The sequence below is a fragment of the Falco punctatus genome, assembly GCF_963210335.1.
Source record: "Falco punctatus genome assembly, chromosome: 16".
Lineage (NCBI taxonomy): Eukaryota > Metazoa > Chordata > Aves > Falconiformes > Falconidae > Falco > Falco punctatus.
Window position 1 is genome coordinate 1,213,756 of NC_137596.1, and position 25,311 is coordinate 1,239,066.

Below are 25,311 nucleotides of genomic sequence, written 5' to 3' on the forward strand. Positions count from 1 at the left end.
TCTTCATTTTCCCCTCCTTCCCCTTCAGCCTCTCTCAGACCTTGTAATTTTGCTGCTCTCTGTCTGAAAAAACTTAATTAGAAACAGATTGGTTTTGAATTTTTGGAGCGCTTAGGGCTTTCTGTTGCCTAGAGCTGGCAAGCTCCCAGCGCACTTTAGATTGCAATTGCAGAAAATACCTGGTCCATCAGAAGCACACTGCCAGTCCCTGGGCTGAAAATAGGTACTGATTGCATCTGCTTTTGTGCCTGGCAGCCCTAGCCAGGGTTTCACAGCTACTAGAGCCTTCGTGAAGCGAGACCGTGTTGCCCTTGCAAGATGAGCTCTAGTGGGCCGAAATAGGAGTTATCCAGGACCTGAGTGCTGCTAGGGCTGGGTTTAATCATTTGTCAGTCAGAGTTTCTCTGGGAGTCAACGAGAGGGCGCAGCAGCAGTGCGTGGGGGTATCCCCAAGCTGTTACCTGAGATAATGTGCTACTCACAACCCTGAGTGTGTGCGGCGTGTTCCCCAACAGCCTTGTAAAGAGTGCTTCCCTGTAACAAGCTTGTCTTCTGCCTCCACGGACGTTCCTCCCTCCACGTGAGCAAAAGGGCAGGGGGTCCACAGCAGCTTGCGAGACGCTGCAGTCTAGGGAGGATTCTGCATGTCCTTTCCCTTGGTTTACATTGAAGCTCCTAGAGTAGGTGGCTCTGAGATTTCTTGGTTCGGAGTTGATAGTGTTTGGGGGGGCTGTTGCTGTTTCTTTAATGTTACTTGGTTTTCTGTCACCTTTTTGCCAAAGGTGCTTGTTCTTTTCGGTAGGCAACCTGAGAAGGAAATCGAATGTGAGCTGTCCTTGAACCAGCCTAGTGAAGAATCACTGGAGGAAATAGCCAAGGAGCTGGAGACTGAGCTCAAGCAAGAGAAAATGCATTTATTGCAAGTGGAGAAGGAGAAAATTCAGCAATTCCAGGAGGACGTGAGGCAGCTGGAGGAGGAGGAAGCTGAGAAGCTTCATCAGCAAAAGGAAGAATCCCTCAGGTACTTTCCCTTTTTAATCCATCTTTCCCTTATTTCTCCTCTGAGCCTTTCCTAGCTGCGATTTCACTGCTGGTGGCCACAGGCTCGTGCTGTTACAGGCCACCACCCTGGAAGCGGTGCTCCTTTCCAGAGTTGTGAGCAAAGGGGGCAAGAGCAAGGCTTTTGGGGAGGAGGTGTACGGTCTTCTTTGCCTGGCACAGACAGTCCTGTGCGTGAGGGTCTGCACATCTTGAAATGAATAGCGGGCTGCTGTCAGTGCTGTGTGTACAGAGCACAGCCTGCCTCAGGAAAGCACTCTCCAGTGCAGACAAGAGAGCATCTTCCCATCTCCTGCAAGATGCGCTCTGATTCAGTACACATGCAGCTTTCAGAGCTCCGAACCTGGCTCTGATGGTTAACCTGGGAAAACTTTCCAGTTCAGTGCTTGGAGCTTTGCTGCCTGGCAGATGTTCAAATCCTGGGCTAAACGGTAGTAACAGGACTGGAAATTGGAGCATTAGAGGAGATAGTTCCCCTGGGGTAACCTCATCTGAAACTCTGGTACCGTATGCTTTACGGAGGGATGTCCAAACAAGACTGTAAGGAATAGGACGTGGATATCTGTGTGAAACCCAGCCAGTGCTGAGGATCTTACAGCAATTCAGGGAGCGGAACAGCGCTGGGAGGTGTGTCCTTTCCCTGGGGGGATTTTTCTTTCAAGGCTTTTGTATATCAGGTGGTCTTGATACTTATGTTCTTAGTGCACCAAGCCAGCCACAGAAAGTATCGTGACATGGGATATGCTGTCTTGGGTGCAAAGGCAGGCACACAGATTGCACCTGAAGGGAAAAATACCTATGCAGTAATAAAACAGTGGTGAAAAGGGTGTCATATGAAAATACAAAGCTTAAGATGTACTAATGCAACTGGGTACCTTGGCTGGGAGCCTGCTTTCATTTAATAGGAGCTGATTTCATTTACCTGAAAAAAACCCAACCCAACCCCCAAAATCCAAGTGCCACCTATGATGATATAATGCATGTTAAAAATGCAGCACAGAAGTTTGATGCTTGGGGGCTGGCTGCATCTCCCATGCCAGCAGCCAGGTTCTGAAGGTATGGGGAAGAATTAATGGTCTGGAGCCCTGAGAATGCATCACTCGGGCAGGCATAGCTAGTGGGAGCGGCAGCTGATCTATAGGCCTTGGGGAGGCAATTTGAAGACATTAAAGCCTCCTGAACCTTTTTTTTTTTCTTTTTTTTTTTTCTTTTTTTTTTTCTGGCTGCTCATCTCTCAGGACTCTAAAAGAAGATTTGGCAAAGGTTTCTGAGGAGGAAGAGTTGCGTGTCAGAAAGGAAGAAACTGAGAGACTCTCAAAGCTGCAAGCCAGAATCGCCTTGGAGACCGAGGCAGAGGAGGAGAAGCTAAGGTGAAAAGTTTTGCTGCTGTCCCTGGGGCCATAAACTGTGCTGGTTTTGGGGAGAAGCATCTTTCTTGCCACCAGCAGCCACTCAAGGTGGAGGAGCTAGCCCTCCTGAGTCTCCCGTAGCAAGTACGAGGCGCTAGCTGTGATGCTGTACGTGCAGGAGAGCTGTGGGTTGCTAAAAGGCAAAACTGATGAACCTTAGCGGTAATGGCTCTGCTGCCTTGGAGCTGATGAAATTTTGCTAAATAGGCATATAGTACAGAAGTGTCCTGAAGAGAGGCGTTGCTGTCATGTTGGACCAGGCACAGCTCTGGGGCATGTAGATGAAGGAAACGGATCCCCAAGGAGAGCCGTGCTCAGCAGCGTAGCTTGGTTTGAGTGGATGTCTCTGTCTCTTAAGGCCTGTGAAAACAACTGGAGGAGGCAGATAAGGCAGGCACTGGAAAACTCACGTTTTGTTATTTCTTTCTTACTTAGCTGACAGACAGGTCTCCATCTGACTGCTTAGCTCTTTATTTCCGAGGTCTTAGACAATACACTTGTGAACCTGTGTGCTGTGGTTCTCTTTCCTCCACCTTGCAATGCCCTGTCCTCTAGCAGCGTCTTCTCTGGGCTCTGGTTCCTAAGTGTAGTCCAGCGGTAAAGCACCGAATTCTGACTCACTTCTGTCTGTTCTTGTTGCAAACCTACCAGGGCAGAGCAAGAGGTTACGCTGCAGAAACTAAGAGAAAAGTGGGAAATCCAGCAGGTAACGGAGAAGGAGAGCCTGGAGAAGAAGCAGCAGCTTGTTTTGGAGAAAATGAAGCTGGAAATCGAGGAAGCTCAGCAGAAAGAGGTGACAGAGCTGGAACAAGAGAAGGAACGATTTCTGAGTGAGCTCAAGGAGAGATTAGACAGGGAAAAGAAGAAGGTGAGATCTTTAATGCTAGCTAAGGTCAGATCCATGCTGTTCACATTTGACCTGGCTCATATTGCAATGCTAAAGTGCAGAGATTAAATAACACCTGCGTGTGCTTTAATAATGACTCACTCAAAACCTAAAGGAAAGATGCTAGGCATGCCGTTAGAGGTGTGATTGAGGTGGGGAGGAATATTCCCCCAATTTTTATTGCGATAACAATTATTTAAATGGACACATTGCATCTGAAGAAGAGAAGGATCACTGTCTGTGTCTGCCAAGCTAAGCCAAGCGGGTTTATGAGATCAGAATACCTCTTTGGCTGCTGCTTTAGTCCTCCAGAGAGCCTGGGCAGTTCTTGAATGGAGACAGTTCATAGTCCTTCCAGCACAGCATGACTGAGATCCGTTGAGATCCGCTGGAAGGGGAAAGCACATAGAGCGTAAAGGCACCCTGTACGTAATCCGGTTTGAAAGGGGTTTACTGTTGTGCTTTTTTGATATGCTTATGAATAGATGTAAATTGCAAATGCGTCTCGTACAGCGTGTCCCCACACATAGAGGTTTTCCAGCAGACTGTCTTCCTCATGTTCCTGTAGGCAGTAGATGAGCTAGAGGAACAGTTTGCAAATGAACTCCAGCAGCTGAAATCTGCAGCAGAAGAGAAGCATCATAAGGTAAAAGATGATCCCTTAGAATGTAAATTAGGTTTTTCCCCACACTGTCACCAAAGGTGGCCAGGGAGGATGGCATTAATGTTTTTTTTCCACTTCCTAAATGTGGTTCTGGTCTGGCTCAGCACTTGGATGTGCTCCAAGTAGAGGGTGGTGAGACTGCACACTCTGGTCTTTGCCATGCTGCTTGCTCTCTGTAGGAGGGCACTGAATGGATCTTGTCAGAAGGGTGACAGGTCTCTGTGGGTGGCTTTCACGGCAGGTCATTTCCAGCCTGCAAACCCAGATAGCAGAGGCGCAGAGGAGCGAGGAGGCTCAGCTGCGTGAAGACTTGCAGAGAGCGGAACAGAAAGTGCAGCAAAAAGCATTTCGAGTGACAGAATATGAACATGAGGCAAGTATTCATCTTGGATTGCTGAAGGTTCTTTACCCTCTCTTCCTTGGATGCATGGTGGGGTCTGAGAGGCCACATTCCCTGCCCAGGGATGACGGTGACGCCTTAGGGGAAAGCACATCTCTGCAGCATCTTGCCTCACCAGGGTGCTTGCTTTGTGCTACCCAGGCCACAGCCTGACCCCACTTGCAAGGTGCTCTGAACTTCAGTCCTTCGGCTCGTGTGGGAGGTTGCCCTCTTGGGAGGCTGCTGTAGTTCAGAGAAACATCTTCCTGTGTCATCCCTGCAGCTCAGTGAGCTTATGAGAGAGAAACGGCAGGAAGTGGAAAAAGACCATGAGAGGAAAATGGAGAGGATGAGAGAGGAGCACCGGGAGGTCCTAGCACGGATTCAGGATCAGTATGAGGAGGAGGTACTGCCAGGGGAGAGTGGTGGACGCGGGAGGTGACTGTAGTGGCTCACTCAGTTGAGCTGTACCTGGACTGGCACCGCTGCTTGCCAGACCTGCCTATCTCAGCCGCTCCTAGAATTGGAAATCAACTTTCTTCCAGGAGAACCGGGCATTGTTGCCGTGATGTAAAGTGCATTTAGCCTGGGGTTATTAGGATAAGCTGTCAAAGCATTCTCTGTGCAGGCAACTTCCACATGCACTTGTGGACTTCTGCATGAGAGAAGATTTGTTCGGTTTTTTTGGGTGCCTGTTTTGGAGAGTCTTTGTCTCTGGCTTTTTGGCTATACAGTCAACAGTGTGTGACAAAACCTTAGTTTCATGAGTTGTTTCTTCTTCCTTGGGACATTCCCTTAACAATGTCATCCCTGTAAGCAAGAGGTTTTAATCTGCTGAATTTGGTGTTTGCTCAGGAGCTGCTGTGTGATGGGCTGGCTTTCCGGAGGGTGTCCCCTGTGTGTTCATGTTGGGTGGCTGGAGAACCCTGTGCTTCACTCGGATGTTTTTCTTGTTTGTATTTTGCAACAAACAGGAGAGAAAGCAAAGAGCAGAGCTGCTTGAAGGCCTGCGGAGTGAGATGGTGCGTCTCCGACAGCTTCATGAAGCAGAGTTGAAAGCTCTGCGGGCGGAGCTGGATGAGCGGCTTACTGCATTGCAGAACAGGCACAGGGAGAAGGTGAGGAGCACGCTTTGCCTAGCTGGTCGTTGTGATTTGGCTGCTTGGGGATGGCCTGGGTAGTGTGACACCTCAGTGCACCTGCCACCCTCTACAGCCCAGGGTGACACAAGCAGCAGGTCACACTTTCCCAGTTTCTGTTCCTCCCGGTGGCAGAGCACTGCCTGGAGAGCGAGGAACTCGTGCCATTCTCTCCTTAACTCAGCATCTCTATGCAGGAAAGAAAACTCCAAGACTCGGAAAATGAGCTTGAAATGCGCACAAAGAACATCAAAGCCAGATCAGCGCAACTCCTTAGTCAGGTGAGAGAGCCCTGCTGGGCTCGCAGAGGTTTGCTAACCTGTGCTGCTTGTCTGGCTGCTTCCTCGTGGGGGAATTGTGAGAAGTGCTCAGCCAGGTCTTTCGCTGCCACCCAAGTTACAGGTGAAACTTCCACCACAAGTCAGAGCAGGGCAAAGCGTTCCTAGTGATGCAGCCTCATGACTGACGTTTGCAGCATAAGTCAGTGCTCTGGGTTTGCTGAGTGCATTGGGAGACAGTAAGTGGCTGTAAGAGTGATAGAGGGATCATAAAAGCCTTTCAAGGTGGCATGTCCTGCTCCACATCACTTCGGAATTTAGTCAGTCCCTTCCTGATTTACCTCCTCCCTGCTGCTGTGAAAAGGGAATGAGTGCTTCTGGATCTTGGGCAGCAGTGGGAGAGGGAAGCACTCCAAATGCTCCTGTGGAGCTGGCAAAAAAGGCTGGCTGATGCTCTTGCCTGCCAGATCTCTGAAGCCCTGGCCTGTGCCAAAGGCTGTAGATAACCTTGCTTCTGTCAGCATTTCCTTTCCAAGCAGCACTGGAGTGAGGAAATAAAAAGGGGGAGAAGTGCTGGAGGCAGCCAGAGGCTTCACAAAAGCAAGATCTTGCAGAAATGGCCATGTGCCTCGAATGCTCTCGCAGCTGAGCAGCAAGGGGTGTTCTTCCCATGGGAATGCAAATATTCCCAGCTTCTCACTTGAAGTCAAGTAAAGGCAGGGGAACTTTTGTGTGCGGGAAGGGGAATAAAGCAAAACTGACAACAATCCTCAGGTATTTTGCAATTTTCCTGATACATAGGCCTGACCTTTGTACTTCAAGTGCCGACGAGCGTCAGCAGTCACCTCACTCTGACACTCACGTACTTTCTCATCTGTGTATAGGAGGAGTCTCTGAGAAAGAAAAGGCAGCAGCTGCTGGATGAAGACAGACGGATTAAGCTGGAAAGAGATGTATGTATGTCTTAGCTCTGGAGAGGTGCTGCACCGCATTTCTTTTTGGGGTGAGAGCAGCGTGGTGGAACTATGGCTTTAAAAAAGCAAACTGTTGTTTCTAAACTGGGAGCCTGAGAATCCCTCCCTGCCTCAGCCTGGAGGGCCATCCTGCTGGGAGTTTGATTAGCTCTGAGCTGTTTCCCAAAAAGAAGAGACAGTCCTGTCCTTCCAGGACTGGTGTGTGGTGTGTACATTTGTAGCTCTGGGATCTGCCGTGAACTGTGCAGGCAGCAAGCTCTTGCATGTTGTCTGCCTTTAATTTTGGCATTGGAGAAATTACAGTGAGGGATTTGTTTGTTTTCTTCTAGGAAGCTGCTTTAGTTTCTCAGCTGCGCCTAGAGGAGAACAGGAAGGAGCACACCAACCTCCTTGAGTCCATTCAGCAACGGCGTAGGTCTCTTGAAGAGCTCCAGGACCAGAAAGTCGAGCTGGAGGCCCAGGTGGACTTGTTGCGGACCCAAAGCCAGAGGCTGCAGAAGCACGTCAGGTGTGTGTGTGTGAGAAATTTCTTCTAATAAGAGAAAAATCTTCTCTATGCCCCGAACAGAAACCTCTCTAACCTAACCAGGACCTCTCCCCTACTTCTGAGTTTCTTGTATGTTGGGCCATATTCCTTCAGAATCCTAGTGGTGGTTTTACTGCATGTCAGGGGCATGAAGATCCTGGGGTCTGTTTCCAGATCTATTAATACCTTCCTGTGTAAATTTGTCCCTTTGCCTCTGCTTGTCAGGTTCATGTTTGTCCTCTCCACATCTGTCTTGTGGGGTTAATAAGATGCTTTGAGAGGGGCGCTGAAATGCCGAGAAAACATTTTCCTAAGAGAGCTGAGCTTCTGGGGAAGGTTGTGAAGCAATGTTTCCCTGCCCAGCCAGGGGTTATGTTTGACATCGCGCCGCAGACCTGACACTGGTGTCATCTTGCGCATCTGTGGCCCTTTCCCTCCTGGAAACTGGAGGTCACTTTGGACACTGCAGACAGATTACTGGGCTAGGTGGGTGGACCTGCAGTCTCCTCAAGTGCTGCCACTGTTACCTTTTCCTGTGGCAGTGAGCTGGAGGCAGCTGTCAGGAGCAAAGAGGAGACTTTGAAAGAACTGGAGGCAGAGGAAGGTGTGGAATGTCCAAGAAGGAAAGCTGAGCTCCACGTTGAAGACCTGAGAGAAACTACTCAAGCTGTGAGTAAAGCAGACCGTAAAGGTGTTTGCCTTGTGAGACCTGAGGCTGTAACTCCCAGCCTGTTTCTTCTGTATGAGATCATTTAAGTTGCAGTGATGCATTTTTTTGTTGCCAGAAGACAATTTGTCAATTTCTGTCTATTGTGACTGGGGGGAAAAGGAGTGTGGGACACTTGAGTGCCCTTGGAGTCAAATGCAGGACTTGAGTCAGGGATTGAAATGTCTTTGTTACTTCTCAAAAGTCACGTAACAAACATCCATGGCACTGGTTTTGGATCTGGGCAATACTATAGTGATGCCATTCCCAATTTTTGCTCCTAATTAGATTTTTATGGGGTCCTGGGATTCTGTTTCCTACACATATTTCTTAGTTTTTGAAATGTTTCAACTCCTCAGCACTCGTCCAGAGAGCCTGCTTCCCCACCCAGTCAGAGCCACAAGGACAGTGACATCCAATTGGATCAGTGAGTATCTGTATGCCAGCTGCTTCTGGAAAGTGTTTTTGCTTCAGTTTTACAAGCAAATGGTTTTGCTTGGGCTTACACACATGGCACTGACAATTCGTTTTGGGGAGGGCGCTGCATGAGGCTTGTAGGATGGCATAGTCAGCGCAGAGAGCCAGGAGCATGTCTATCTCTTTGGTGTAGTGTCAGGAGCTACATCTCCGCAGAAGGAATCTCCATCAGGAATGCCAAGGAGTTCCTGGTGCGCCAGACCCGCTCAGTGAGGAAGAGGCACACGGCACTGAAAGCTGCAAAGCAGCAGTGGCGCCAAGATATGCAGAAAGCACAGGAGGTGGTGCAGGATCCCGACAGCTCGCAGCTCCTGGAGGGCATGCGCAAGAACCTGGAAGAGGTGAGGCCCTGAGCGCTGCCTGTGTTCTCCTCAGGCAGGGTGGCTGCACAAACGCTCCGAAGCCCTGGGACCTGTTCCTGGCTCTGCAGCTGCAGTGAGAGGCAGTTGCGGGTGCTCAGTCCTCCTGAGAATCAGAACTTGCACATCTGTTATGATAGCTCTGCAGTGTTTGTCCCTGCTTGTGCCTTTCTCATCAAAACGCAAGGGTCAGAGTCCTTCCCCTCCCGGGCTGGCTGTAGGGTACTTCAGGAAGGCCAGGAGGGCTGTTCAGGAACGCAGTGCAAATGCAGCGACTGAGGAACAGGCTTAATGAGACCCTGACTTAGGCTTTGGATCACGCTGATGTTACTGCACATCAGACGAGTGGCCGAAGGTGTCTGTGTGTGCATGCGTAGCCCACAGCTAACGGAGTGTTACACGGCAGAATAGTTCCAGCTCTGTTTTGCTGTGTGCGCTTTGGACTAGGAAGGCTCTACAAAGCAGGCACTGTAGTGCAGCCAGCACCCAGTACCTTGCTAGATTGCAGGAACTTGTTGGAGCTCTTGGGACCTCAGGAGAAAGTATTTGGTAGGGGAAGAGGGATTCCTGTGCCATGCAAATCCCATAACATTTTCTCCTCCTAGTAAAGGAAGTGACAGGTATCCATCCCGTCAGTGGTTACAAGTTTATGGTTGTAGCTTTACAATTTCCAAGCTCTCCTCTTGCTTGGAAAGGGATTACTCGAGTACTTGTCAGCTCTGCTGGTATGCCAACCAAGGACAGGGAAGGTCATAATTTCTGTCACTGATTATAGAGAGCATTCATGTTTTCAGAACCAAAACCGTTGACCCTGCTGGATGCAGGGTTTGGAAGTAAAACCTCCTATTCCTTGGGGTGAGCTTGCTTTGAGCCGTGTGCTCTGCCCTCTGTATGCTGCACTTCCCATGCTCTCGGAGACTTGGGAGCAATTTTACACCAGCAGTGTGATTTTCTGTGCTGAGGAGAAGTGAGATAATGAAAGTCACCCTAACCACTAACACAGATTATTTCCTGTCATTGTTGTTTAATTTTCCTCCTTGGCTTGGCTGTTGATCCACCGCAGGAGGCAAAGCAGTTGGACAAGATGAAGTCAGCTATGCGGAAAGGACAGGTGCTGCTGAAGAAGAAAGAAGAGAAACTAAGCCAGCTGGAGTCCTCACTGCTGGAGGAGGTAACCAGTGGCATTGCTATTGCTGGGCCTGCCCAGCCGCACTCCCATCCTGCCCAGAATGGTTAGATGTCTTATTAGGTGTCTGCATCTTGGTCAAGATGGCCAATAGTGTGCTTTCCCTCTGCTGGTGACATCTTGATTCACTGTTAAGCAGGTGCTTGCAGAGTGAATGCAGAAAGCAGCCTGAAAAAGCCACAGGATTTGAGCCTAGAGAAAACAAGGGCAAGTCACCTCGTGTGAGCTGGGATCGAATCTGCTTTCCTGATCAAGAATCTCTTCAGCTTTGCCTGTGACCATGTGGCCTTAGGCAGGGCAGCAGCAGATGCAAGAGCATGAGCCCTTTGATGGTCAAGCACTTGTCCTTGGTGCAAAGAGGGAACTGAGCCCATGCATGAGTTTTGAGGCTTATTTCAAGCGCAAAACACTTTGACTTCTGCCTAGAAAGGCCCGTTCACCTGGCTGTTGGATTTGGCCCCTAGTGCGTGCATGTGCTTCTTCCAGAGACCAAGCAGTCTCTTGACTTTGAGATCTTGCTGTCAGGGACTGAAGAGGAGTCTGCCTTCACTTGGCCTATGCCTCACTGTGCAGTCTAGCCTGTGTAGACTAGCTGTGGGCAGTATTCCCGTAGCTTTTATGTGTCAGAGGCAACAGAGTAAGTTTTACTTGTGTTGTTTTCCTTCTTTTGACCAGATTTCGGATGAAGATACGCTGAAGAGTGCTGCATGCAAGAAAATGGTGACTTTTGATCTCAGCAACTCTGAGGACACAAACAGCACATCCAGTATAAATCTACATCAGCCAAAATGTGAGTGCGTGACTGGCTCGATCTGCTGTGCCCACCATATAATGCTTTAGTTCTGGCTTTCCCTCTTGCCTCTCCTGTATGCCTTCTGTTCTCACTTGTGCTCATTAGCATCTAAGGGAGGTCTGCTATCCATGGCTGGGGCTGCTCTGTATATAACATTTGGTTTGAAGAACTTATTTCCTGCCTGTAGTGGCAGGTAAGAGGGATGGAATCTGTGTGTGAACGTACCTTTTAAATCTCTACCTTTGTTTTTTGGGTGGATTGTAAAATCTGGCTTCAGCTCTTCTCTCTCTGCTGTTGCAGAGCATTATTGCTCTTTTGCGCGTGTCCGGGCTTCCTCTTCCTCACATCTCTGGCAGGAGAAGCTGCTGCCATGCATTCCCTCTTGTCTGCTGCTTGTGCTTTTTTGTTTGCCTTCAGTTGCCTGTAACTGGAGTTGTGCAGGTGGGAAGAAGGGCCCCCCATGAACAGCCAGGAAGGCAGGAGGGTTGTGTCGCTTGCAGAAAGGCTGGCAAGGCTGCAGCTTAAAGAAAACTTAGAAAGCTTCCCTATGGCAACAGCTGTCTAGCCTGGGGTCATATATCTGACCCTGATCAGTAAAAAATCTGTAGGCACACATGAAACGTAAGGGTATTCACTCACCGTCAGCAGTATTGGTCCTACCTCCAGTCTGGCTGGTGGCCTAGAGAGCTTTGCTTTTGGTGAGCAGGTGGAGCGCTACCAGTCCGTTCTGCCTCCTGCTCAGATGTGTGTGGTGAGACTGTTGAAGTGAAGCATGATTTCCTGTGCCGGGGCCTTGCCCGAGAGGCAGGGTGCCGTACTGGGGGTTTTGGCATGAGCAGGGCAGCTCTTGAAGGGGCTTGCTGTTCGCGGGGGAATCGCTGTTCCGTTAATGGCTGTGTGGTACAGGGTACGGTAGGACTCGGAGGGACGGAGTGGGAGATGAAACACGTGCTCATGTGTATCTGGACTTGTCCTGCAGGCACCATTCTTGCAGCACTGGAGGATTGTCCTTGCTGTTACGGTTCTCCTCCACTTTGTGCCCAAGCAGCCTCAAAGGCACAAATCCTCCTTGTCCATCTGTATCTCCTCTGGCTGCAAAGCTGTGGCTTTGCCTCTGTATCCCACTTGGCCTAGTCTGATCAGACTCAGCTCGGAGTGTAAGACACAGTGGAAAGTGGGTCTCCCGCCAGGGATGCAGTGTCTCCCTTGCCTTCCCAGTGATCCCTTTTTTCCCCTCTCTCTTCTGCCAGTTGATCTGAGAACAGATTTATGGCCTGTCCCCCAGCTGGACAAGATCCAGTACTTGAAAGATTCTCTGCAGCGTATCACTAGTGAACTGAATGGGGTCCTTGGCTTCTTGGGCTCTCTGAACAATCACCAGTCTCCACTCTTCACCTCAACGCCCTGCAACGATGTCCCTCTTTCTACATACGCCTCCTTGGCAGGGCTGCAGGCACGTGGCTCCTTGGTGCCCCCTGCCAGGGCATCTCTGGTGGACCAGTGGGCCTGGAGCACTGGGCTGAGCTCTAGTCACTCTTCCGCAGCTGAACAGTCAGTGGACAGCATCCTGGTAGAGAAATGGCACAAGTATTTCCCAGGTAAGTCTCTTGTCCATAATCCCATCTGCTTGCTTGCCTACAACTTCTGATTGCACAGCCTTGCAAGTTCTGGCCATGTCACCATTCCCATGCCAGTAAGGCCAGATCCACTGATAGGAAGGGTGTTAATGAGATAAGTAAGGAGAGCCTCATTCCAGGAGGTGCAGCATATGGCTGATCTTGTTCATCTCTCTTCTGGAGCGGTTCAGCCTTTAATAGACACCCAAGAAAGCAGTTGTTACTAACGAAGGGAGCAAAAACGGAGCTTCACCGGAAGCCTCCTGTGAATGGCAGGTAGGGCTCACCTGTCTGTTTCCTTATCACCACTGTGACCTCGGCTGGTGGCTCGGCTTGTAGGGATGGTGTGTCCATAGTATGAGAAAGCAAATGCACCCAGAGGTAAAGGCTATTGATTTTTTGTGGGCCTGTATTTAATAACTGTTTTCCAGGTGGATTCCCGTTGCTCAGTGGAAATTCCAAGCCTCTGGACAACAAGCTGGGCTACGTGCCTGCAGAGTAAGGGTCTTGTTCCTTGTTGTTGTTTCATTGTGCTGCTTTTATTTCTCTGGAATGATTTATAGCTCACATATCATATAACAAGTAGATAACAAAATCATAAGCTACACAGTAAGTAGACAGGTTAGATATTATTATTCACTACCACGCTCTCAGCACTGCCTCGTAGCTTCTACAGTAAAGCTGCCGTCATAGTTGCACTGGCAACCACGATACCAGGACCAGGGTTCAAGGGTCCTGGCGTTGGGCCACGCTGGCTCTGCTGTGCTGGGCAGTGCTGCGCGGCTGGGTGGAGTGGAGGCAGCCACCTGACCCTCTCCAATGTACTGATGAAAAGGACAGCAGCCTGATAGCGGGTGGCTGCTGCAGCTTTCATCTATGTCGTGGCTGGACAAAGGACTTTGAGCTAAGGGGAGGTTGCTTTTTGTGAAACCGTGGCTCTTCTTGTAGCAGCCCATCACTTTCTTTTTCATCTCCTGGGATCGTGTGTGCCGAGACCGCTCTTTTCCCACTTGTGCCATTTCTTTCTCATGTGCAACAGTGAGCAAATACGGCTGTTCCAGCACTCCCAGTTCCAGAACCATGGGTCGGAGAAGATGAGTATTCAAGGAATGATTGAGAGCAACAAGAAATGGCTAGAAGACTTCAAGAAAGATTCCAAAGCGTATCCTTTGCCTGGGTCTGGTCTCTAACTGCACTTCAGCTTCCTGCAGCAGGTAGGAGGAGACAGCGGGAGGTGAGTGAATTGAATTAAATCATTGAACAGCAATCGCAAAGCCTTAGCTTCTATTTTAGTACGTGGTTCTGCAAAGGAATACAGTGCGCAGCAGCTAGAGCGTGAGTGATCCATTTGCTCTTCTTTGAGCTGTACTTGACTGGGAATGTCTCTTTCCCTGGATGTGCTGTGATGCTCTTCAGTGCCACAGAGTGCAGCGTGGAGGAGGCAACAGGGAAGCAGGGGGCCAAGTCTTGTAGGCCTGCTTTTGGTGCCGTTGGTACAGCCCCGGCCACATCGGGGACTTTGCTGGGGGCAGTCCCTGCTAAGCAGCCCAGGTGAGGGAGCGGTGCCTTGGTGAGGTTGCCCGGAGTCGTGTGGACCTCGCACGGGGGTGGCCGTGTGGCTGGGCAGGGGGGACTGGAACTCTGTTTTGAGGCACGTCGTCGCGTGCGGTTGGATGAAATGAGTGAGGCCTCTCGGTGCTGTTAGCGGGAATGTTTCCAGGCCTGTGTTGTAACAGCATTATGCTGGGGCTGTCAGTATCTCCTCTGCAGTGTACACTGATATTAGCAGTGAATCCCTGGGGCCTCCAATAGCGCGTGCTGTCCTGAGCACGGTGCTCCTTTGAATTCCCTAATCCCCCTTTAATTCCATTTGACTTGGATGCAGCAGGCTAAATAACATCACGTGTGTTTGAGGCTGGCTCCCTGCCCCTCAGTACCTGTCCTGTCTGCGCTTGTGCATGTTAATTCCTCATGTAAGCCAGGCTTTTCCTTCACCCAGCTGCCAGACCTCTCTTCCCAGGCACGCAGAAGCCCCCTGCCAGCAGCCCCAGCCTACTTCAGCTGGGACTGGATGAAAACAGACAGATTAAGGTGTATCGTTACTAAAAGGTGGGACTCTGCTCCGGAGAGATGGCGGTGGGGGCCCTTGTGGTCTCCCTAATGGTACATTGGCTTTCAGTGGTGCCCAGCCATCTCTGCTGTGTCTTTGTGCTGTGCCCTTGAAATAAAGTCTCTTTACAAGAGAGTGGAGGAAGGAGGAAGTGAACTTCCCAGGTGGATTCTTCTAATCCTGTGATGTGTCCAAATATGCTTTATAGACTGTTTAATCCAGTGGTGAAATATCAGGGCTTCAATAAATCAACAGTTCCCTCATTAGTATTCTAGCGATCGTGAGCCAGAGCTGTGAATCATGGAGGACTTTGAGTAACTGGTCAAGGGGGAGGATGTGAATCCAGCTGAGACTCTGCTAGAGGAAATGTGTCAGGAAATGAGCCCACACTGATGCCCAGCAAATGCTTAATTGCAGGTGGGCCAAGTCATCTGGCCTCAGGCAGGTGTGTGAGCAGGGGGGAAGGGATGCTGAAATGGCTGTGCAGTCTGGGGACCGCATCGGGGAATGGCAGATTCCAACTCTCCGGAAACGTACCTCTTGTTTGGGGTGGAAGCAAGAGGAGCTAAAGCAGCGGAGGCTTTTCACAGCAGATGTGGAAAAGCGCTCCCTGCTTCTTCTTTCTGCCAGAGCCATGCAGCATAGCCGTGCCGCGGGACCCTTCTGTGTTACAAATGTGCCGATGGCAGCACGGAGCAGGGATGGCAGGAGAGCGTGGGGCGGTGTCTGCTGGTGCGGGTGCTGTTAAGGAACTCAGCCTAGTGTGAATGTTGAGACAAAGCCCCAGCTGTGTCCTTCCATGCCCTGGGGAGAGGCATCCAGAGCAGAGCTCCGATCAGCAGCTGGGGTCTCCTTCCCTGCAGCAGGGCCAGGGAGGCAGCCGGGAGCCCTTGGTGCCCAGCCTGGAGCCTGGCAGCAGCTCTGCTGGGCTCCTGGGAGAGCAGGTCTCACGAGAGCGTGAAACGGGCTCTGCGTGGCTGGAAACCTGGCCGAGGTGTTGGGATGCTCTCAGACCTCAGCTGCAAGATGGTGGTTCGTTGCTTTGCTCACCGGGTGGCTGCAGTGGCATTCCTCCAAAGTGGCCGTCTCCAGAACACGTCACCATCCTGCTGGGATGCATGGAGCTGGGAGGGGGCAGATGGTGCTGCTCTAACCAACAGGGAGAAGTCGGGCTAGGCTTTCATACTGCTGAGTGGGAAATGTGGTATTTGGTTGTCTTTGTCAGTATTTCCTCCAAGCTGACTTCAAATATTTAATGCTTTAAAAAATGCTGAACCACTTGCCATTTTGTCTGATGAAGAAGTCTGCATTTCAAGGGATCCCATCTGTGAGAAATCATCTTCAAAGCCGTTCTCCTTAGAGACGGCTGATGCAGGGAGGCTGGTAAAGCGGCAGCTCCGCACCCTTTCATGCTGTTTGTGTTCCTCACTGTGTCTAATGATGTGCAGTGGAGTAAAGCAGAACCCCCTCCTGCTTTGCGTCCTGGGTGTTGTGTGCTGGCACAACGCTGCAACAACTCACGCTGTGAGCGTGGCAGGCAAATGTTTACATGCAAATAGAAATATATTTTTGATGAATGTCATTTTAAAACACTTAAGAATGTTTGTGTATACATATATATATATATATATATATATATATATGTTGCTGATTTTCTTAAAAATTTTGTAATTACTTTGGCCAGTAGACAGCCTCATCCTCTGGTCGGGTCCGTGTTCTCCCACCTTCTGGTTGCTAACCAAGTACAGGGTAGTCTTTCTGCCGTAGAGAACATCCCACTGGTGTCCTTGCTGAGGAAACCCTAGCTAGCTCTTACCAGCTCCGGCCCGATGGGGAGACCTCAGATGCCCGCAGGGAACGGTGCCTGCCCAGAGGAGCCCCTTGACAGGAAGGGATGCAAAACGCAGGTTTCCCATCTGTCAGATCACACCGATCCCTGCCTGTCGGCATTTTGCTTTTAGTTTCCTGGCTACTGGTGGGATATGTGGCAGTCCTTTCAGGTGGAGGGACCCTACGGTTCTGGCTTTCTGTAGCGTGGGGATGCTCAGCCTGGTGGGTGCTGTGCCCAAAGCCACATGGCTGAGTCCGGTCCATGTCTTTGGAGAAGCTTGTATTAGCAGTGGGGAGAAATGCCTATTTTCACAGCAATAACTTGGTTTGAAATGTTCCTTTTTCCTGTTAAAACCTGTGATAGCAGCTGTATCTGGTTTTGTACACAAATTAAATCAACGTGAGCCTGTTTTGTATGATGGTGATGTTTGTGGCTCTGTTTTTTTTCTTGTTGATATGTTCCGTTGTAGCCCTAGATATCCAGCTTGTACTTACTGTTCACATCTTCCCCTCACTTGTCTCTGGGCTGCTTCATGTTTTGTCATCTCAAGGTCATTTCTGGCAATTTCCAAGACCACTTCAGCTTGCTGTGGCTTTATTGCCATTATTCTATTAAGTATCTCGCCAGGGTAGCAAATGCAGGGGCAGATAGAAAGCTAAAAAACCAAAACTACAAAAGCAATTCTTCATGGGCCTTTCAGCCAGCAGGCCTGCTTTTCATGGGCTCCTATCCTGCCCTTTTCATAAAACTGTCATCCAGCCTCGTTAAAACGGTGGTCTCGCTCTGGAACTTTATGTCAAGGCTGGAGGGCAGGCTGTGTGCAGGAACGGTCCAAGGCTGCTCGCCTGGGCGCCTGGGGAGGGGCTGCCTGCAGCGTGGGTGAAGGTGCTGGGGTCTCTGTCTGGAGCAGGTGGGGAGTTCTCCCTGGGACATGGGGAGGGGAACAGGGCTTTGTTCTGGAACGGCTCTCCGGCAGCTGGGGATGTATTAAAATTGGCTAACTCTGCAGATTGGCTGTTGCTGTTGATTTCTCCGTTCATTTCGGAGCAGCCGGGAATTTTCCCCCAAGTGGTGTTAGGCGCCGCTGCTGTGGCAGCGTGCTTCTGGAGTCCCGCCGGCGGGATCGCTGGGTGATGCTCTCGCCAGAAATTAGGGAGGATTGCTGATGTGCTGCTCTCTTCCCGTGACTTGTTCCTTTCCCCTTTTTGCCTCCTTCCAGCAGCCCTGGGACACCCGTAGCAGCCCTTCCCAGCTGTGTATGTTTGCTCCTTTGGGATTTTACCCTTTTACAGTAGTCTCTCATGAAAGACACAGCTTGTCCCGCGTCTCCAAGCACTGCAGCAGAGGCTGCCTCCAGCCAAATGGGGCATTTGCCACGCTGGCTGGGGACTCTCCAGTGCCAAGAGCCTGCAGATGTGTACCACGGCCAGTGGCAGCAGTGATGGGGAGAGGGGAGGCTCAACACCTGCCCTTAGTTTTCCAGCTGATTCTTCTGCACAGTGTGTTGCTCACTGGAAATCCTAGGTTCAGATGGGTGCGGGGACCCTGGGTGATCATAATGTGATTTGAGCTACTGGTACAACAGAAAAGCTGAACATGGTTGGAGGGTGCGTGAGGCACGTGGGCACGTGCAGGGGCCGGGGTGCCACCGTGCACAGTTGTGGTCTGCCTGCAGAGCGGGGGCTGGGAGGGAAGGAGTGCGATTGCTGCTGTACGTGCTGGGGAGAGGAAGGCTGTTGGAGCTGGAGGACCGATGAGGCACGGCAGGAACAATACGTGGATCATCAGCTGGTCGTGCAGAAATGGAGGCTGATGGTTAGAGGCCCATCCTTGAAAAGAAAACGCAAACCACCACCAAATCTTGAATCACTCCAGTTCTTGCTGTGCGTGATCTGTGGTGATGTGTCTTTGCCCACTGGAGAGCTGCAATAAGAACTGCTGGAGGAGGTCTCAGACAGCAACGCACCCCGTCCAGGGCGGCGCTTTTGGGGACAGGTCCCGTACCCCACTCTTAAGTCAGCCGCTGTGCCAAGAGCACACAGTGGCTCTGAGAAATTCAAAGTCCCATCTGAACTGTAGGTGCCTTCTGGGTGTGGGAGGCTTTGCTGTAATCCTGCTGAGAATCGGGCCCGAGCAGAGGAGGTCTGCGCTGGCTGATGGCTCTGAGCTGTGGGGTGCATGCGCGCGTGTGGGCGCACGGCCTGCGTGTGTACATAGAGAAGAGGATTTGCTTTTCCTGGAATACCAGTACTGTAGATGTTGGAGGAACTGAGCCTTTAGGAGAGCAAAAGGACAGTGGATGATTACTTTGCCAAGATGAACATGGGCCTTAAGCTCATTAAGGGGCTTGGCCTCTGCCTGCCGCAGAAGGGAGCTTTCAGTCCCTGGCTATTTGGAGACCGCAGTGCGTTACTGCCAGAGCTTTGTCTTCCCGAGACGGAGGGAGCCCCTCGGACACCCCAGCCATGCTGGCGACCCTGATGACAGCACTGTTCTTTGTGGTGAGAGCATTTGGACAGGTGAGTCTGCGCTGGCCTGGCAGCAGGTGGGGTTTAATGCTTTCCGTTTTATTTCTAGGTGTGGGTTATCTTATTAAGGAAAGTGAGAGTAGTGGGGAATGTGGGCTTGGCATGTGGGCTGGGGATGCTCCGGCTCCAGCATGGCTGTGCCATGAGCCCCCCCCTGCAGTGGTGGGTCAGCGCATCCTCTGCAAGTTGCCCGTGGCGTTGACTTGGGAGCATGTTTGAGTTTTTGTCACCGTCGCAGCAGCCAGTGTATCGGCAGCTGTGTAGAGTGTGGTTCCCTGTTGTGGCTGTGCATGCAGGAAGAAAGTGCAGGTGCTTGGGCTTCCCAGTCTGGCAAGCAGATGCTGCAAATGGGCACATCGAGTCCTGGAGCGCTGTGGGAAGCCCCCACCCTCCCCGTCTAGGGCTGCTCTCTGCTGGGGGAAGTGGAAATGTCTGCTGGGGGGCCATGGGCCGCATCCCCAGCCTGGCTGACTCTGAGGACAGGCAGTAGTTCCTGGTCCTGCTGACCATGCCTCCAGCTGCCGCAGCCCCTTCCCCAGGGCGGGTGCCCAGGGGTCCCACAGCGCTGCGCAGCAGCGTGCCTTGGCCCCGCTGCCTGACATGGGATGCAGCGGCAGGGAGTGACTGTCCCAGCATCAAGGTGCGAGCCTGCAGCAGAGCGCTGAGCCCTGCCTCCTGCCTCTCCTGCAGTCTCTAGACCAGCTCCTGCCCTCTGCAGTTTTCTGTCCCCAGAAATAATACCTCGGGGCAGGGAGAGGAGGCTGAGGTCTCTGCTTGCCCTGGTGGGAATGGTCTTCTGTGCCTCCTGAAACCAGGCCACGCTGCACAGGGGGTCTGGGCCACCCATACTTCATGCAGAGCCATGTGGCCTTGGCACTACCCCCGAGCTCTGCAGCCCCACCACCTCCTGATGAGAATCGCTCAGCAGTGCGGTGCTGAGCATCACCGTGGCTGTGCTCACCGGTGATGCACGTGGAGGAGCAGCAGCTCTTCTGCTTCTCTCCTTTCCCCTTACCTGTTACCAACCCTTTCTGTGTCCAGCTCGGGACCAGCCTGTTCCGTGAAGAGCCCCTGCCATACCTGGTGTACCAGCCCCTGCCCTGGCAGATCCAGTGTGTGACACAGAGCCGCCGCACCAGCCGGGACAGCGAGGTGAGGGCCGGCTGCTTCGCCCGCAGTCAGCCAAGGCACCCGCCTGGGGGGCGGCAGTGCCTGGTGCAGAAGGAGCAGCAGGCATCTGCTAACCCAACCGGCTGCTCGGAGCAGAAGGCTTGGGCAAGGGGGAGAGATTTTTCTCTTTCCCTTGAAAGAGAGAAAGTAGGGTAATGCCAGGAGGCAGGACAAGCCTGAATTTCTGTACAAATAGCTTTCCCACATTTCCCAGCTTATTTTTAGGAATGAAAATATCCTCTAGCAGACCTGGCATCCCAGGTGCTGCGGTTTCATGGTGTAGAGGCTGGAGTCGAGGAAACAAACCCAGCAAGTGTGGTTCTGTGCTGATTTGAAATGCAGATCTGGCGAGGCTGGCCTGTGCCAATGTACGTCCTAGGGTGCTACCAGCACAGCTCGCAGATCCGAGTTCTGACACAAAGCTCTCTTCTGCTTCTCCTTGGATGACTTTTGACAAATGCAGATTAATTAAGCAGTGCTCTGTAGTGCTCTTTAAGGGAACAACAGTGTGTTTGCAAGTTTCCCAAAGGGAATGGCTTGTGGAAAGCTTGGTGAGGCTCACCCTGTCCCTTTCAGAGCTTCGCAGGTGGCCCAAAAGGGACTGTTATCGCTGCCTCTGCCTGAGCTGTAACTAACTCTGTTGCATTTTTGTTCTCTACCTTTCTAGAGAGGCAGAAGCTCTCGGCACAACAGCATCTACTCAGTTTCTGGAGAGAAAGGTGAGTACAGAGCAGGCAGGGAGACAGCAGTGCCCAAGTAGTAGGGGAAACTTATGGTTGTGACCATGGGATGCAAGAGAAGAGCAGGCATTGCAGTACCTGCACCCTTCTTGGCCTCTTTCCTCTTCCAAAATAGCCCTTACTAAAGTCACAGAGACAGATTTTTGGGAAGTCAGCTTTGTGGGAGGGAAGCCCTCTCGGACAGCTCTCTCCAGCCTATGGCTTGCTGGCTGTAGTCTGTGTTCGGTCAGTCCTCTTCCCTGTGGAGGGCACGTGGCTATGGACAGGCTGGTGAGATGTTTGTTAAAACCTACAGTACTGGCTGAATTTACAACAGTGTGTGTGTGCGCAAATCCTGCCTCCTTCATGCCATGAAACCTGCCCCACTGAAGCACATGGGTCAGTGTCCCCCAGAGCTGCCCCTCTTCCTCTTCTCCTTGGACTGGCAAAACCACCCCAAATTCTCCCCCCTTTCCTCCTCCTCCTCCTTGCTCTTGTCTCTAAGACTCTCCCCCTTTGCTGAAGTCAAGCACTTAGCAAAGAGGATTTGGAGCACTTCTATTCTCAGAGCAGCTGGGGTGGCAATCAGATAAAGGCAGGTGGAACGATGCTCTGGCAGCGTGGGGCTGGGCAGGGTGCTGAGCTCGGCCGTTCTCCCACAACAGATGGGCCACTTTAGCCAGCCCGGTCGCTGTTTTGGGGGGTCTCACTGCCCTGTGAGTGGGTGAAGGTCCCCAGGGCTGCCTGGGGCGACGGTGGCGCTTGCCTTGGCGCAGCGGTGGGGTGCCACTGATGGGCTCCTTCAGCAGCTGCGTTTCTTGCAGAGCTCCTGGCAGCCCACAGGGCGAGGGGCTCCCTCCTGCAAACATACACAGGTGCACGAGCCGGTGGCTCCCCAGCCTCTTACATGGTGGGCAGGATTCACAGCTGACAATGTATCTTGTTAAGCAGGGCAGGGGGGAGCCGATTCCCAACGAGGACTCCTTTTATTTATCTTCTTACTTTGCGATTTCTTTTAGGATGTGAATAAAAAAGGGTTCAGGTGACAGTGGTGAGTTTATACAGCGGCATCTGGCACCAGGATTTCTGATGGCTGCTCGGGGGGTGCTTAGCAGTGACACGCCGGCTTAAAGGAGCACTGCTGAGCGCCTTTGATTCAATTCCTGTTGAATTTCACAATACTTCCCTAATGTCACATTAAGCATGAGGTGGGGAGGGCTCCCATTTGTCAGTGTGAGAGCTTTATTGCTGTACAGTGCCAGGCTTTTTTTTCTAATCTTATTTGTGTGTGTGGAAGTAAGTGAGCATCATACTCGGTGATTAAACGTGGGGAAGCTGAGGTCTTTGGGGAGTAAAGCTGTGTAAATAGAGGGCTTAGCGCTGCCAGGGAGGCTGGGCTTTTCTTTGCCTCCTGTTCCCTGCTCCATATCCTTCTGCTCTGGAGATGCTCCCTGGGAGCGGGTGGCGTGGTGGTTTCGTGCTGTGGACTCTCCAGCCTCTTTCACCTCCATAGCGGAGGGCAGCCCTCCTGTCCGTGGGTGCTCTGCGGAGAGCCCGGGGTCTGAGGCCAGTCTGGCCCTGGGGGAGGAGGTGTGTGTGATGCCAGAGCCCTGCCCTGCTCAGTGGAGCCTGTTCAGGGCCCCTGGCACCACTGGTGCTCACTGCGATGCTCTGTTGTCACCCCAGGCAGCGTGACCCCTGATGCCATCAGCCAGAGCAAGTTCTTAAGCGATCCTTCCGAGAAGGCGGCCGTCACCATCCAGACCCACTTCAGGAGATACCAGCAGCAGAAGCAGGAGAAGAAGTAGATGTGTCAGCCACCTGTGCCCTGTACCGTCCCTCCTTTTTATCTGTTCTGTACCCCAGAGGGATTTGTGGCCGTGGTGACCGTGGACATGCTCCCCGTAGCTTCTGGTGCGTGCGCAGCTGTAGATGCTCTGCTGTTTGTGTTGCTCGCTGCTCAGGGTGAGATCTCTTTCCTGGTCAGTCCTTCCCCAGACAGCATTGCCTTGTGGGGCAGGGTACAGCTGGCAAGGGGACCTCAGCATCCAGGGAGTGACGCAGCGTTGACAAGCCTGTCCTTGGCAGCAGCAGCCAGGGCTGTGTAGTTTGAGACCCATCAGCTGTGTCGGTGGGAGTGGGCCCCCCACTGCTGGTAGCAGCTGTGGCTGCCCACTCGCTGCCCAGGTGGGGCTTGTTTTGCCCAGCAATAACCCTCCCCTGTGCCTCCACCTCCACTCTGCTGCTGGAGCCGGGGTGGAACAACTGTCTTTGTCCCCTGCTCCAGGCAGCTGGCTCGTGGAGCTGCCGAGCACGGTGCCCAGGAGCTGGCCCGGGGCAGGAGCTGAGCCAAGCTGTGTGCTGACCATGAGCTGATCTTATTTTTCCTGGGGAGAACTGCCTGGGATGCCCCGGTTTCAGAGCAGGGATGGGGTGGGACTTGGTCTCCTGTGGCCGCATGTGCTGAGGCTGAACCCGCTCTCTGCCGAGTGGGGCTCCTTCCTGAGACAGCCCTCTGCTACCTCTGGCGCTTGGGTTAGCAAAAAAACCAAACCCCTGTCCTGGTCTTGTGGTCCAGCAAAGCCCGACAGAGCCCTATTCCCGGCCTGGCAGGGACAGGACCCTGGGATTGTCCTGGGTTTTAACGCCCATTTCCGAGCGCTGGCTTTTGGAGGGTGCAGAGTTGAGAGGGAGTATGAAAGCACCGATCTGTGGACCGGCAGAGAAGCAGGAGGGCTGCTGTGGGCAGGGGGGTGTGCGGTGTCAGTGGGGAGGGTGCTGTGTGCTGTCCCACGGTGGCTGCTCTGTGGGATGGAGCGGGGCACGGCGGAGCTGCTGGCTGCCATTGGTGCTGCTCTGAGCGTGGTCTCCGCTGCCGCCTTGCTGGGTCTGATGCTGGGCTTTCCATGTGGAGCTCCTGGGCTGAGCCCTTTCTGTCCTCTCTGGCCACAAATATCTGCAGCCCTTCTCACAAGGGCTCCATCCCCAGCTGCCCCTACTGATCTTCAGCTTCTCAGCGCTGGTGTTCTGTGTCTGGCTTCTGCTCGGGCTCCGTTACTGCCTCCTGGTTGCGGTTGGCATCTCCGGCTGCTCGTCGCTTTCTGGAGGTGCGTCTGGAGAGCAGGGCTGGTGGTGGTGTGGTCTGTCACTGTGGTGGTGCCAGCTGCCAGGCTCTGCTGCAGGCAGCCAGAGCTGGCTGTGCCAGGAGCTGCGTGTGTGGCGTGTAACGTGGTGTCTGGGGGTTTGCTGGAGTGCTGTGCAAGGCAGCTGGTAAAGCTGGTAAACCCAAACTAGCTCTCTGCCTTCAATGGGAAATGGTCAACACACTCACACACACCCACCCCCGCCAAGCTCAAAAATCCAGAGTTTGGTTAGTGTGGCTTGTCCTTCAGCTCCCGGTTTGTTACTGTGTGCAGCAATGTTGGGAGAGCCGCCGCTGCTGCAAGGGCAGGGGGCTCGCTGGGAGCAGGGGGTGCTGGGGTCTTATGGTTGGGTGCTGGAAATTTGGACTGTGTTAAATGATGCGAGGCCAGGGTTTGGAACTGCTGGGGAAGGGAGGGTGAAGAATTCTTGCTAAGATGTAGAAGGAAATCTGTACTAGCCAATTACAATAAAGAGGTATTAATCTGTGGTAATCTGTTCTTCTTCTTATCTTGCTAATCCACTTACTCTCATGGCTGAGAACACGCTTGCCTTTTCTTGCCTCTTCTATTTAAAGTCTGGGATTGGCATTTCAGTGGTGCTGCATGGCTGCCGAGCTGTGACATTGCTCCGAGATGGGGGTAGGCACTTGGCTGTCTTTAAAACCTGTACCACGTAAAGCTTTTGAAGTCTAATGTGCACTGAGCTGTTCTGGAAATCATTGGAAAACACTTGAGGTGCTAGTTTGCTTGGCAGCACTTTCCACTGATGTTGGGGAAAGACAGAGGGGCAGGAGGGGTTTCACTCAAAGGCGAACGTTAACCTGCGTGAGACAGAGCTGATTTCTGGATGAGGTGACATGGGCTGCAATGTGCAGGCGCTGCTGTGGGGAGCCACAGATCCCCCGGGGTGGTGAGGGGGTTGCAGCCCAGCGAGGGGCCCGGGATGCTGTGGATGATGCGAAAGGCTGAGCTGCTGCTGCCCGTCCCCCAGCCTCTCTGGCCCCTCAGCATCTTCCCTGGATGACTTGCATTAAAGGTGAGCCAAGCGAGCGCTGTGTGGTTCCGAGGGACCCGGTCAGAGCTGCGCAGCGTGATCTTCAGTGTTCAGTTGCCTTAGCTCATGTTCTGTCTACAAAAGCTGTACAAAATCCATGCGCTCCTTGCATGCTAAATTGGAAACTTACCATTTTTTTTTTCTCCAAAAAGCTGTTACAATTGAATGAGTAAGAAATGTCATGCGTAGAAGTAAATGCTATTCAGAACAGATCTTTGGTTTGTTTCTTAAAGCTGAATCCCAAACCAAATGCAGCATGCCTGCTGCAGCAGCAGCCTAGCCCTATTTCATGCATGGAGTTGGAG

The 25,311-nt window shown here is 52.2% G+C and overlaps 2 protein-coding genes across 11 annotated transcripts in view; both read left to right on the forward strand.

Moving 5' to 3' along the window:
- Positions 1-16,807, forward strand: part of CEP164 (centrosomal protein 164) — a 42,285-nt gene extending 25,478 nt beyond the window's left edge. For all 9 annotated transcript variants that reach the window (XM_080366779.1, XM_080366783.1, XM_080366780.1 and 6 more), the window contains 19 exons: positions 803-1,021; positions 2,298-2,429; positions 3,120-3,336; positions 3,923-4,000; positions 4,260-4,391; positions 4,681-4,803; positions 5,372-5,515; positions 5,734-5,817; positions 6,699-6,767; positions 7,118-7,296; positions 7,857-7,983; positions 8,380-8,447; positions 8,631-8,838; positions 9,920-10,027; positions 10,718-10,832; positions 12,086-12,433; positions 12,883-12,949; positions 13,491-13,613; positions 14,458-16,807. In XM_080366779.1, coding sequence (XP_080222905.1) covers positions 803-1,021; positions 2,298-2,429; positions 3,120-3,336; positions 3,923-4,000; positions 4,260-4,391; positions 4,681-4,803; positions 5,372-5,515; positions 5,734-5,817; positions 6,699-6,767; positions 7,118-7,296; positions 7,857-7,983; positions 8,380-8,447; positions 8,631-8,838; positions 9,920-10,027; positions 10,718-10,832; positions 12,086-12,433; positions 12,883-12,949; positions 13,491-13,613; positions 14,458-14,557 — 2,641 coding nt within the window. In that variant the 3' untranslated portion in view covers positions 14,558-16,807. The remainder of the gene's footprint in view (positions 1-802; positions 1,022-2,297; positions 2,430-3,119; positions 3,337-3,922; positions 4,001-4,259; positions 4,392-4,680; positions 4,804-5,371; positions 5,516-5,733; positions 5,818-6,698; positions 6,768-7,117; positions 7,297-7,856; positions 7,984-8,379; positions 8,448-8,630; positions 8,839-9,919; positions 10,028-10,717; positions 10,833-12,085; positions 12,434-12,882; positions 12,950-13,490; positions 13,614-14,457) is intronic.
- Positions 16,808-16,958: 151 nt separating this feature from the next.
- LOC308054284 (uncharacterized protein) lies at positions 16,959-24,444 on the forward strand. Of its 2 annotated transcripts, XM_080366831.1 has the most exons (4): positions 16,959-18,911; positions 19,962-20,072; positions 20,758-20,809; positions 22,496-24,444. In XM_080366831.1, the coding sequence occupies exons 1-4, from the start codon at positions 18,858-18,860 to the stop codon at positions 22,615-22,617; spliced, it is 339 nt and encodes a 112-aa protein (XP_080222957.1). In that variant the 5' UTR covers positions 16,959-18,857; the 3' UTR covers positions 22,618-24,444. The 2 variants fall into 2 exon arrangements, with proteins under 2 accessions (XP_080222957.1, XP_080222956.1); XM_080366830.1 differs by having other exon boundaries at positions 16,959-20,072.
- The last annotated feature ends 867 nt before the right edge of the window (positions 24,445-25,311 follow it).